This window comes from Ictidomys tridecemlineatus, chromosome 5, assembly GCF_052094955.1.
Source record: "Ictidomys tridecemlineatus isolate mIctTri1 chromosome 5, mIctTri1.hap1, whole genome shotgun sequence".
Taxonomy (NCBI): Eukaryota; Metazoa; Chordata; class Mammalia; order Rodentia; family Sciuridae; genus Ictidomys; species Ictidomys tridecemlineatus.
Window position 1 is genome coordinate 172870893 of NC_135481.1, and position 13399 is coordinate 172884291.

The 13399-nt window shown below is 42.2% G+C and overlaps 1 protein-coding gene across 3 annotated transcripts; it reads left to right on the top strand.

Annotated features, from left to right (window-relative positions):
- Positions 1-350: 350 nt before the first annotated feature.
- Positions 351-4945, top strand: Pced1a (PC-esterase domain containing 1A). Of its 3 annotated transcripts, XM_078051530.1 has the most exons (8): positions 351-536; positions 759-837; positions 1059-1138; positions 1245-1483; positions 1574-1724; positions 1812-2058; positions 3952-4227; positions 4576-4945. In XM_078051530.1, the coding sequence occupies exons 1-8, from the start codon at positions 351-353 to the stop codon at positions 4821-4823; spliced, it is 1506 nt and encodes a 501-aa protein (XP_077907656.1). In that variant the 3' UTR covers positions 4824-4945. The 3 variants fall into 3 exon arrangements, with proteins under 3 accessions (XP_077907656.1, XP_040132247.2, XP_005320593.2); XM_005320536.5 differs by lacking the exon at positions 759-837 and having other exon boundaries at positions 403-536; XM_040276313.2 differs by lacking the exons at positions 759-837; positions 1059-1138.
- The last annotated feature ends 8454 nt before the right edge of the window (positions 4946-13399 follow it).

The window sequence follows — 13399 nt, forward strand, 5'->3', positions numbered from 1 at the left end:
CTGGAGCCCGCTGCGGGCCAGGCGCGCAGTGCGCGGTCCCGCACTACTCTCCGGTGAACTGCGCGGAGCCCCGGGATTCGGTAATTGGCGCGAGCGGGCGCGCGCGCATGCGCGGGGCAGCGGGCACGTGGCGGGGCGCAGGGCGGCGCCGCCGCGCGGGAAGCGCCACAGTGCCCTGGAGGCCTGCAGGCCCGGCGACCGCCGCCTCCCGCACGGAGTTTAACCAAGGCCGGCGCTGCCATGGGCTCCCCTCTGCCGCCGCAGCCGCCTCTCTGTAGCTCCGAGCAGCCTGGGAGGGGCTGGCGCAGGCCTCGTTTATCCCAGGGCGGGCCCTGGGGCCGACCTGCTCCATGTCCCCGCCCTCGAGCGGCTTAGTGGCCTCTCTCTGCAGCCCGTCGTTGTCGGTGGCGGCATGGTCTTCTGTCTGGAAAACGAGGTGCCGCACCGCCCGCTGCGAAGCGCCATGGTCCACTTCCAGGCCTCAGAAGTCCAGCAGCTGCTACACAACAAGTTCGTGGTCATCTTGGGGGACTCCAGTGAGTGCCCCCTCTAAAATGACGCGTCCCAAACCTGCATCTGCAACCTGTTTCTATGTTTGCACCTTTCGCCTCCATCTCAGGTCTCTCTGCCCCCTAGTCTGTTCTAGTTAAATAGATGCCCCCTCTTTTTAATTCCCTACACATCTTCCACAGGTGTCTTGACATGTAACTTGTGCACTTTTTGCCCATCCTTGCTTAGCATTTTTCTCTCCCTCACAGTCTCCCATAATCTACCCAAAAGGAGCTAAGGGCTGTATCATGTGTCTCCTGGGGGACTTGACCAATTTGACTTTGCCAGGTGATCGAGGGTCACATATTCTCCTTTGACAGGGGCACAAATAGAAAGAACGGGCAGTGCCAGGGCTTTTAAATCTTCCCTTTTTTTCCTGCACTTAAGTGAATATTCCATGGAGCTGGTGTTGAGCAGCCCAGCCCTGGGAAGATGGGAGGCTTAGACTTGGGAAGAGCTGGGATGGGGCAAGGTCTGCCTCAGCCTTGGGAATCACTGTCTCCCTGCAGTCCAGAGAGCTGTGTATAAGGACCTGGTGCTTCTGCTCCAGAAAGACTCACTGCTCACAGCTGCCCAGTTGAAAGCCAAGGTGAGGGAGGCTTTGCAGCTATGCCAGTGGTGGGTGGGTGCAGACCCTGGCCTGGCAGGGCACCTCCCTGGCATGGGTCTGACCAGCAGGGTTGGGGGGTGGGCAGGGGGAGCTGAGCTTTGAACAGGACCAGCTGGTGGCTGGGGGCCAGCTGGGTGAGCTGCACAACGGGACACAGTATCGCGAGGTCCGCCAGTTCTGCTCGGGTTCTGGCCACCACCTTGTACGCTTCTACTTCCTCACCCGCGTTTACTCTGAGTACCTTGAGGACGTCCTGGAGGAGCTGACATATGGGCCTGCCCCCGACTTGGTGATCATCAACTCCTGCCTCTGGGATCTCTCCAGGTTGGGGCAGGGGAGAGGTAAATACAGGTTGGAGGTGGAGGTATGGCTCTTCCCCTGTGCTCCTTGCCCACCCTATATGTTATGTAATAGGTATGGCCGTTGCTCAATGGAAAGCTACCGAGAGAACCTGGAACGAGTGTTTGTGCGCATGGACCAAGTGTTGCCAGACTCCTGTTTGCTGGTGTGGAACATGGCAATGCCCCTAGGCAAACGCATCACTGGAGGTTTTCTTTTGCCAGAGGCAAGTAACTGGGACCTTTCTGGACAGGGGATGAAAAACTAGCTGATAGATAGGGGACCCTCATAGAGGCTGCACTTTCTCCCTCAGCTTCAGCCACTGGCGGGCACTCTACGACGGGATGTAGTTGAGGGCAACTTCTACAGCGCTACACTGGCCGGGGACCATTGCTTCGATGTCCTGGACCTCCACTTTCATTTCCGGCATGCAGTACGGCACCGCCATCGAGACGGTGTCCATTGGGACCAGCATGCACACCGCCACCTCTCACATCTGCTTCTGACCCATGTGGCTGATGCCTGGGGTGTGGAACTGCCCAAGCGTGACCATCCCCCTGGTGAGCCCTACCACAGAGGGGCTGGGTAGTGATGCAGGTAGGGCTGTTAGAACATAGGACTCAAGAAAGGAATGGAACAGAGGTAGAGAGTTGGGGTCTCTGAAGGACTGTCATGGCTCCTGAGTGTGCCTTCATCATCCTCTGGGGAGGGTTAGCTCATAGGAACAACATTTTAGTCTGAATCCAGTTCTTTACAGTCCAATTGTATAGTTCCTCTGTTTACATGAGTGAGCTTATGCAAGCATTGGTTATTGCATTTGGCCAGGTGTCAAAAAATTCTACTCAACAGGTGAACAGGAAAAAAAAAATGGGTGTACTTTTAGCTAGGCACAGGTGTGGAGCATAGAAAGATAGAAATGGAGGAAGGGTAGTCGAGGCAGTGTGGCAGAGGCAAGGAAACCCATTGGTCAGAGGACCAGGGGGAGCAGTCAGCTGTAAGACTGCTGAGCAGAGACATGATGCAGGTTATTCTCACGGGAATGGGTTCAGTGGACAAGATCCTGTTGGCTCATCTCAGCCTCAGGGTCCCAGTGTCTTTGGTTGCAGCTTAGAACTGCTGTCCTTGGCCCTATCACTCATTACTAGCACAGGCTTCTGAGGGTTCTACCCCTCCTGCTTGTTCTGGGGTACTGTTCCCATCACATCTAAGCCGTAACATTCTACACTGCAAAACATTTGTTTCCTTGTTAGCCTCCCAGTCCCTGCTTCTTCACATCTGGGGCATCATGGCTGATTGTTTCCGTGTCTGCCTTTCCCCTCCATCCTGTCTTCAAAAGACTAGTTTCCTGCCTCACTTGTTCACAATTCACCCCTTTCATCCCAGGGTCTAGCACAGTCACTCTGTACACAGTTCCAAGAGGACAGTGTTTGTTGAATAGGAGGCATAAGTTATGTTAGAAACTGTCTCAGCACAAGGGTGGGGGGCACAGAGGGCTGGGAATATCATACGGGCAGATCTCCAGAACTTAGTAGCCAGGAGTTGGAGCATCCATCGGGAAGGTGAATTAGGACTTTTATTTTATAGATGACAGAGTTGCTCCCAGCAAAGAAAAGGTTTTAAGGCTAGTTTGTGGTGTCTTGGGTCTTCTGAATCTAATTTAAAGCTACAGAAATTAAGGACATTCAATGGAAGAATTGATTTGAGGTGGAAGGATGAGTTGATGAGTTTGATTAGGGCAGATCTGTCTGAGGTACTATGGAAATACAGGGGATTTGTATTTAGATACCAGGCAAGAAGTAGAGGGCATGAGTATGAACCATGAAGAATAAAGCAGAACAGTACTCACACTTCAAATTGACAGGAAAGAGGGACTGATGGCAGAAACAAGGAGGTGAAGATAGAGAGGCACTTTCAAGGAAGACAGAGGCTGTTGATGACATGTGACCATTAGTTAAATATGTCCATAAGTGGTTGCCTTTAGTAGGAAATGAATGCATTGAAGGCATGGAATAGGGTCCAAAGAGATGGTGAGCAATTGATGAGGGCATGGAAATGGGACAAAAATGTTCCTTGTAGAACTTTGGAAGGAAAGGGGGGCCAGTGGGAGAAGGGAGAACAGGATCTTTATATTTGGCTTATTTATTGGTCTGTGGGAAGGAGTTGGGGAGAGGAAAAAGCTAAAGATTCAGGAATTGAGCAAGCACAGGAAATAGGTGTGGGAGGGAAGGATGAAGTCAGAAGAGTGGGAAATGTGAAGCAAGAAAAAAGGAGCATATCTTGAGCTTGGCCTAAAACGTGAGGGAATGAGGAAAACTAGGTGGAAGGTACGTGGTACTCCAGCCTGGTAGCCCTGTTCTCTGAGAGAATAGAGAAGAACTCTGGAAGTGTGGCTAACCAGAGTTCAGGGCAGCCTGGCTTCTCAGGCCTTTCTAAAACAATCATCCCATTCCTAGACCCGTGGATTGAGGACTGGCCAGAGATGGATCATCCATTCCAGGGAAGCCATAGGCAGTCCCCAGACTTCGGGGAGCAGCTGGCCTTGCCTCCACCCCCACCCTCTCCTTTACCCCCTCCCATGTCTTTTCCTTATCCTCTTCCTCAGCCCTCACCACCTCCCTTGTTCCCACCCCTGCCCCAGGATGCCCCTTTTTTCCCAGGCCAGCCCTTTCCACCCCATGAATTCTTCAATTACAATCCAATGGAGGACTTCTCGATGCCACCCAACCTAGGTAGGTGCCTCTGTGACCCCCCTTAACACCTCTCCCAGTCTCCCCTTGTACCTCCCCCAGCCCAGCCTGCTGTACCCAGGTAAGCCGAGAGGAGTTGGGTACTCCTTTTGCCCCCAGGATTGAGTTTGGTGACAGTAGTCCCTCAGTTTGGAACAGTAGCTACAGACTCATTAATTAATTCATTGATTATCATAATTTACCCATTGTAGGTAGGAGAAGTGGTATCCCCGTTTTGCAAATGAGGAAACCAAAGCCAAGAGAAATCACCCTAGCAGACCAGAGCTGCCTGAAGGCAGAGCTTTGCTCACCCTGGTCAGAAGCCCACTCTGACAGCTGGTTCTTTTGTAGGATGTGGCCCTGGAGTGAACTTTGTGCCTGGCCCCCTGCCACCTCCAGTCCCTGGCCCTGTCTCCCATGGTCAGCACCGAGGCCCAGTGGTCCACCGGGGAATGCCACGTTGTGTTCCCAACAGCCCCTACCATGTGCCAAGGATGGTGGGACCCTGTAGGCAACGGCTCAGGCACTCAGACAGACTGATCCACACATACAAACTGGACAGACGGGGACATGCCCATTCGGGAACATGGCCTGGGTAGATTGGATGTTGGGCTGGGGGCTGGATGTGCCAGTAGCCCTGCAGGGCCTGCTTGGCACCCCAGGTGTTGGACCTGGCATTGTTCTTGTCCATTGCTGTCACCAATAAAGGCATGGAAGGACAGAGTGACATATTCTGTATAAAGGGAGTGGGCCTCCCAAACCATGGTCTTAAGAGTTGGTGAGGTTGCCTTTCACTTTCTCTGATATTGGAAATTTGGCCACACTATTTAGAAATCACTGAATATGCTCTTCTGCTAACACATTCATGTCTATCTTTACTAGAACACATAAATTTAGCAAAGATTTTGGAGAGGTCTCTTATTGTCAGCAGCTCTTTGGGCCTGAGAAAAACCAAGGGCTAAAATTTTGAATCTGGCTAATTCTTACCTAATCTCCCAGTTGCATGTAATCATGTATATATTCAATATTCATCTATTCCTGGAGATAGATAACTTTATCTGGCATAATTCTTAGCCCATGGTGGCACTCAGTAAGTGTTTAGAACTAAACCAGAACCTTCTAAATCCAAGTGGGAGACCAGTTAGAAACTCACTGTTTACTTGATGTATTGTGCAGTGGGAACAAATTAAATGAAGACCAACTTTTGGTTGTGGGAATCGAAAGAAGAAATCCAACGTGGTTGCGGGACCAGAGTACTAGTGTAGAGGGTAGTAGCAAACTACGTGGAAGTTAAGAAAAGCAGAGGGAGGTACAAGAGTTCAGCTTTGACAAGTGATCCTGACCCTTGGATTCTGATCCTACAAAGAGCATTAGCAGTGGAATGTTGGGCTGAAGTGGCAGGAGGCATCCAGGATGGAACATGGCAGTGGGCTAATGAGTGATGTAGTGGCAGAAAAAAATGAAGATCCCTTAAATAAGTAGAATGGAGGGAGGGCAAGGCACATGATTCTTGCACTTCCCATTCTTATTAATGAATCCTTTGAAAAGGACGTTAATGTCTAACACAAAAGGAGATAAATAGTAGATCATAAAATTGTTGATTCTGGCTAGCAATCTACTAGACTAAATGGAAGCAAAAGGAAGTGATTAACATATTGGTGCTGAGGAACAGGTACAGGCAACCCAAGTTGATAAAACCCTTTAGAAGAGCAATCTTGGTACCAACCCAGTGCCTGAAACAAATACTTTTGAATTTCGTTGGCATAAACAAACCAAGGGCATGTAACAAAAATGAATTTTTTAAAGAGATATGAATAGATAATTTTCTTTGCAGAAAAAGAAGTTTTTTTCCTTAGCAAAACCCATCTTGGAGTAGCCCTTCAACTGCATCTACTTTTCCCAGTCCCTTGCCACTGCTTTATGCCTTTCTTGTGTCCAGACACTTTTGCACCTTTAATTTTGGAGGTTCTGACTGTTGCTAGAGAGTAGTGTGCACCTGGATTGATTTGCAGGATAAAAACAATGTGAGCTGTCCAGGCTTGCTGGGCCTTCTCTGTTGCTTGTCATATTGTTCTCCAGGAATTCCCTGTCTCCTCTCCTATTCAGTCATTCCAGGGTTTTTCCACTTGCTTCTGGAACTCCATCCTGACTCTGAAATTCTCACTCTGTAAGCAATCTTGAGACTCTTCCACGTGCTCAACCTCCCCTGCATTCTACCTCTTTCACTTCTACCCCATTTTGCAATGTGAATTACTTTATATCTATGTCCTAACCCTTTTTAGCCTTAATTTTTTCACTTTTAAAATTAAAATGTGTTGAAATATCCTATTCTCTTTAAATTTGAATTATCAAAATAGAATAAAGACATTATTTTCAATTTGTTGTCATATAAGCATGTAGTATAAAGCACCTGTAAAAATTTGGCTCCTCTATTACAGATTTTATTCAATCATGACTGGGTAACAAGAAACTTAAAAATAGATTTATACATGCCATCATTTGCATTTAAATTATTTCCTGGCTTTTATTTTGAGATGCAAAAATAATGGAAATCTTATGTTGCCCCAGTATGTAGGCCCATTATTGGCTCTGAACAGAATTCAAACTGTGTTGTCTCAGAAACCATGATTGACCATTAACAAGTCATTCAGTAAGACAGTCTTGCATTGTCTCCTCATGGAATCTTGTTTTGTTTTTTGAATCTTGGTTTTCAAAGAATTAGATCCATTCCTTTGCCATACCAAGATATTCTAAAAGAAGCAAAAAATGTATGAGCACTTTACTCTGGTATCAACCTTTACTTTCCAGAGGGGAAATTTTTTTTTTTAAGAAAAGTTAAAACTAGTACAACTGCTTTTTTCAAAACATTTGATCTAAAATGGAAGTTTTCCAACAAAAGTAGATAACTTGCCTTCTGTTAACATTATTCAGTTTGTGGCATAAGTTTTGTGTTCAGTTCATATGTCAGATACATCTAAGACATGCTCTAGTGAAAGATAAACTCTGATTGCAAGTAAATGCACCTATTCTTTTTTTTAAAAGTCAGCTTTATCAAAGTGTAATTTATATACAATAAACTGCGCATATTTAAAGTGTACAGTTTTGATAATATATACATCTGTAAAACTATCATCACAATCAAGATAATCTTTTTTTTATTATTATTATTATTATACTGGGGACTTTACCCTGAAGCTACAGCCCAGCTCTTTTTACTTTTTTATTTTGAGACAGAGTCTTGCTAAATTGTTTAGGGGCCTGCTAAGATGCTGAGGCTGGCCTCAAACTTTCAATCCTCCCCCCCCCCAAGTTGCTGGGATTACAGGTGGGCACTACCACACCAGCCTAAAATGATCAGATTTATCCTTCTACTTCTTTATAATATCTCCCTCTTACCCCTCCTACAATTTCCTTGCATTCTCTTGCTCTTGTCCCCAAGCAACCATTATACTGATCTGCTTTCTGTTATTGCAGACCAATTTCCATTTTATAGAATTTTTATAAGTGGAATCATTCAATAGGTACTCTCTTATAATCTGGCATCTTTCAGCCTAATGAAATGGGATTTAAAAATTGTTCAAGTTTTTAAAATTTTTATTGTGTACTTGTAAAATATTTGTAACACATGAAAGTTATGAAATTCTAAACTGAAGGAAACTGTGTGAATCTGAAAGACAGATGTTATCAGAATGGGCTGTCTTCCTGTGTATTCCTCATCTTACTCTGCACTCAGATTCCCAAACAAAGGTATGTGGAATTGCTGTTCTTAACCATTTTCAACTGGATCTTGATTTAAAAGGAATTGCTTCTAAATTTCCACTCTTAAAAATTATGATATTATTATAGGTTTTTTACAAGTAATCTTTATTCAGTTAAGAAAATCCCTCTCCAGTAGCTGGGGATACGCTCAGTGGTAGAGTTCTTGCTTAACATACATGAGGTCCTAGGTTTGATCCCCAGTACTAGAAAGAAAAAAAGTCCATTCTTAGTTTACTAACAGTTTTGATCATGAATGGATATCAGATGATAAAACTGCTTTTTATTATTATGAGGACTGATTGGTTATTCTGCTCTGTTCTGTTTATACAGTGAATTCTATTTTTGTTTCTTTTATTAAATCATTTTTATGTTTTCATATTAAACTACTCTTATTTTGTGTGTGGGGGAACCCTGATTCCTTGTTAATTGACATAATTCACATACAATATATTGTACAAGTCTTTTTTTGTGGGGGGGTGCGGTTACTAAGGATTGAACTCGGGCACTCAACCACTCAGCCACATCCCCAGCCTTATTTTTTTTAATTTTATTTAAAAATATATATATGGTTGTAGACGGACACAATACCTGTATTTTATTTATTTTTTTATTTTTATGTGGTGCGGAGGACCAAACTCAGTGCCTCACACATGCTAGACAAGCACTTTACCTCTAAGCCACAACCCTAGCCCAGTTGCACAAATCTAGAGAGTATAACTCAAATTTTTTACAAATGTGAGTCCATGTAACCACAACCCAGGTCAAGATGTAGAACTTTTCCACAATCCCGGAAATTTCCCATTGTGCCCCTTCTCTTTAAATCCCCCAAAAGGTGTGTGCACATGTATGTGTGATATGGGGGATCAAACCCTGCGCCTCACATATACTGGGAAGCACTCTACCACTGAGCTACATCCCCAGCCCTTTTCATACTTTATTTTGAGACAGGTCTCCCTAAATTGCCAATGCTGGCTTTGAACTTGAAATCTCCTGTCTTAGCCTCCTGAGTATCTGGGATTACAGATGGGAGCTACCATACCTGCTTTATAAATTAGCCTGTTCTTGAAATTATAAGGAACAAAATCATATAAAATGCACTCCTGTGTCTGGATTCTCCCCAATTTACATCTGTGAGATTTATCCAAGTTATCAGTAATTTATGACTTTTTATTAGTGTGTACTGTCCTATCAGATAGACTACAATTTATCCGTGGGTAGACAAAATTTATTCTGTGGATAGACATTTGGATTCTTTTCAGGTTTGGGTTACCATGAATAAAGCATCTATGAACACTTTTGTTTAAGGTTTTTGGTAGACAGATGTACTTGTTTCTTAGGTGGAACTGTTGGGTCATAAAGTATGTATCTATTCAACTTTAGTAAATGCTCCCTGATAATCTCCAAAGTGGGTATACCAATTTCTACTCCATGTACACTGTGTTTTTTTTTCTCCCTGTCCACCTAATTTGTTTATAGTTTCTATTCTCTCCTGATTTCATCAGACATAATATTTGCATTTTTTCTCATTTTCATCTTTACTTGGGTGGTTTCCAAGATGGAAAACTATCATCATTACTCTACCACCTTCAAACTGTATAACTTCCTTTTTAAAACTAGGAATGCAAGTTTGGTTTAACATTTAAAAATGGCTAATGTAATTCACATCAAACTAAAAATTTTAAAACATGGTAATTTCAATAGATATATAAAAGACATTTTATAAAATTCAGTATCCATTCTTGATAAAAACTTTCAGCAAACTAGGAATAGAAGGAATTATTCTCACCTTGATAGAAGGCATCAATGCCACAAAAATCTTACAGCTAACATCATCCCTAATGACAGAAAAAAAAGGAATACTTTCCCCTAAGATCAGAAACAAGTCTGTCTACTTCTACCATTTCTATTCAATGTATACTGGGTGTCCCAGCTATTACAATAACACAAGAAATAAAAAGCACACAGACTAGGGAACACGAAGTAAAATTTATTAGCAGATAACAGGATTGTCTATATAGACCTTATATTCATGTATTCATGGTCATGGTGATGATACAGGGTCAGTATACAAAAATCAGTTGTATTTCTCTGTACTAGAAATGAGCAGGAACAGAATTTTTAAAAAATACCATTTACATGGGCCAAGGACTTGAACAGAAACTTCCCAGAAGAGGATATACAATCAATCAACAAATACATGAAAAAATGCTCACCATCTCTAGCAATCAGAGAAATGCAAATTAAAACTACTCTAAGATACCATCTCACTCCAATAAGAAAGGCAGCCATTATGAAGTCAAACAACCAATAAGTGCTGGCCAGGATGCAGGGGAAAAAGGTACACTCATACATTGCTGGTGGGACTGCAAATTGGTGCAGTCAATTTGGAAAGCAGTATGGAGATTCCTTGGAAAGCTGGGAATGGAACCACCATTTGACCCAGCTATTCCCCTTCTCGGACTATACCCAAAAGACCTAAAAAGAGCATACTACAGGGACACAGCCACATCAATGTTTATAGCAGCACAATTCACAATAGCTAGAATGTGGAACCAACCTAGATGCCCTTCAATAAATGAATGGATTAAAAAAATGTGGCATTTATACACAATGGAATATTACTCAGCACTAAAAAATAACAAGATCATGGCATTTGCAGGCAAATGGATGGCATTAGAGCAGATTATGCTAAGTGAAGTTAGCCAATCCCTAAAAGTCAAATGCCAAATGTCTTTTCTGGTATAAGGGGGGGTGACTCAAAATGGGATAGGGAGGAAGAGCATGAGAAGAATACTACCACTAAATAGGGAAGAGAGGTGGGAGGGAAAAAGAGAGAGAAGGGGAGTTGCACGGAAGATGGAAGGAGAACCTCATTGTTATACAGAATACATATATGATGTTGTAATGAGAAAAAGAAAAAAAATGTCACATTAGATTGGATAGAGAGAAAGGATGGGAGAGGAGGGAAGGAGTAGGGAGGATAGGAAGGGCAGCAGAATAGAATAGACAATATGAATGATGTATGTACATTCCATGTATGTATTATATGTCAAAATACATTCTGCTGTCATGTATGACTAAAATACATAAAAAGCTAAGCGTCAGGAAAAAATAAATAAAAAATACAATTTACAATGATAAAAATAAGCATTTCGGGTAAATATGACTAAAGATAATGACTTAAAAGTATTTCTAAGATGGTGGCTGGGATTGAGGCTCAGTGGTAAAGCACTTTCCTGGCACATGTGAGGCACTGGGTTCAATTTTCAGCACCACATATAAATAAATGAATAAAATAAAGCCCATTAACAACTAAAAATACATATAAAAATTTTGAGAAAAGAATTCACTTAGGGCTGGGGTTGTGGCTCAGTGGTATAGTGCTCACCTAGCATGCACAAGTTACCGGCTTCGATCCTCAGCACCACATAAATGTAAAATAAAGATATTGTATCCACCTAAAGCTTAAGAATAAATATTTAAAAATATATTTTTAAAAAAGAATTCACTTAAAAAATATTGCTGAGATAAATTCAAGAAGATCTCAATAAGTGGAGAGATGTACCTTGCCCAAGAGGTCAGATAGGAGTCAGACATTAAAATGTTGATTTTTCTCCAAATTTAAACACACACACACAATACAAGCACAATAAAAATCCCAACAGTTTTGTAGAAACTAATCTGATTCTAAAACTTGTAGAAACATAAAGGATCTAGAAGAGCCGATATAATTTAGATAAGAACAAGTTGGACTAACACTACCTGATTTCAAGGCTTATAAAATTACAGGCAGAGGTTGTGGTATTGGCATGAAGACTAAAAGATCAATAGCACAAAATCCAGAAATATATCCACACACATATGGACAAGTCAGTTTTAATGAAGGTACAAAGGCAACTTAATGGAGAAAGGATAGTCTTCAATAAGTAGGCTGCAACCACTATATCTTCACATAAGGAAAAAACTACTCTCAATTCATAGTTCCCACCATATACAAATATTAACTCAAAATAGACAACATATCTAGATGTAAAACTAAAAGTCTAAACCTGGAAGAAAGAATAAAGGAAAATTGTTGTGACCTTGAGTTAGGCAAAGTTTTCCTAGATATGACACCAAAAGTGGAATTCATAAAAGAAAAAATTGCACATCATTAAAATTAAAAACTTCTGGGGCTAGGGATGTGGCTCAAGCGGTAGCGCGCTCATCTGGCATGCGTGCGGCCCCGGTTCGATCCTCAGCACCACATACCAACAAAGATGTTGTGTCCGCCAAGAACTAAAAAATAAATATTAAAAATTCTCTCTCTCTCTCTCTCTCTCTCTCTCTCTCTCTCTCTCTCTCTCTCTCTCTCTCTCTCTCCTCTCTCACTCTCTCTTTAAAAAAAATTAAAAACTTCTTGGAGAAAGTATTTTTAAGTCCTGTCTGAATTTGTATCCAGGAAAAAAAATCTCAAAGTCCAATAAAAGGTCAGACACTTAAGGAAAGAGAATAAATGGATTGCAAATATGCACATTAAAATGTTAAACATTAAGCATTAGAGAAATGCAAATTAAAACCATAATGAGATACTGTCCACCTGTTGGAATGCCTGATATTAAGATTAACCATACCATGTTGGCCAAGATATGGAGGAACTAGATTTCCTCTAGGGGGCGCGCCTTGCCAAGGTGGGAAGGTGAAACAGTGCAAACACTTCAGAAAACCATCTGGCAGTGTCTTAAAAAGTTAAACATACAACTACCATATGATCCAGCCATTTCATTCTTAGGTTTTTTACCCAAGAAAAATTAAAACATGTTTACAAAAAGATACAACAATGTATCTTTTTATTATACATGAATGTTCATGGGTTTTTTGTTTGTTTTTTGTCACAGCCAAAAGCTGAAAAAAAAATCAATGTCTGCCAACAGAGGAATGGATAAATAAATGTTGGTTTACCATACAGAGGAATACTACTCTGCTATAAAATACTGAACTCTTGATACATAAAAGAAATGGATGAATTTCTCATTTTATATTTTGGGTTAGACATTTAAAGGTAGTATAGGCCAGAAAATATAGTAGAAACAACAGATAATCAAATTTTAAATTATTTATTTTTTGAATTAAACCCAGGACATCACACCTTATTCAAGCTGTCTACCACTGAGCCCCAACCCCAGCTTTCAAGTTCTTTTATTGTTAAGATGGAAAATATTCAAAAGGCAAGGAATCAGTATTAAGAAAGCAAGGAAATTTGCAAAATATAAATGGAAATGTTTGCTGAGCAGGAAAGAAAAAAAAATGACTTGTCCAAAATTAGGTGTCTCCTGACCCTGACAGAACCTTAAGAAAAACATCCCTTTATCCCAGGAGCAATGGGATCATATCAGACCATGACTGGGACAAGAGTAGGAGACAAATCAAACAGGTT

Coding starts and splice junctions, on each gene's coding strand:
- Pced1a (XM_078051530.1), top strand. CDS start 351: ATGTCCCCGCCCTCGAGCGGCTTAGTGGCCTCTCTCTGCAGCCCGTCG. Junction 537..758: donor GGTCATCTTGGGGGACTCCA/GTGAGTGCCCCC, acceptor TCTCCCTCACAG/TCTCCCATAATCTACCCAAA. Junction 1,725..1,811: donor GAGGTTTTCTTTTGCCAGAG/GCAAGTAACTGG, acceptor TTTCTCCCTCAG/CTTCAGCCACTGGCGGGCAC.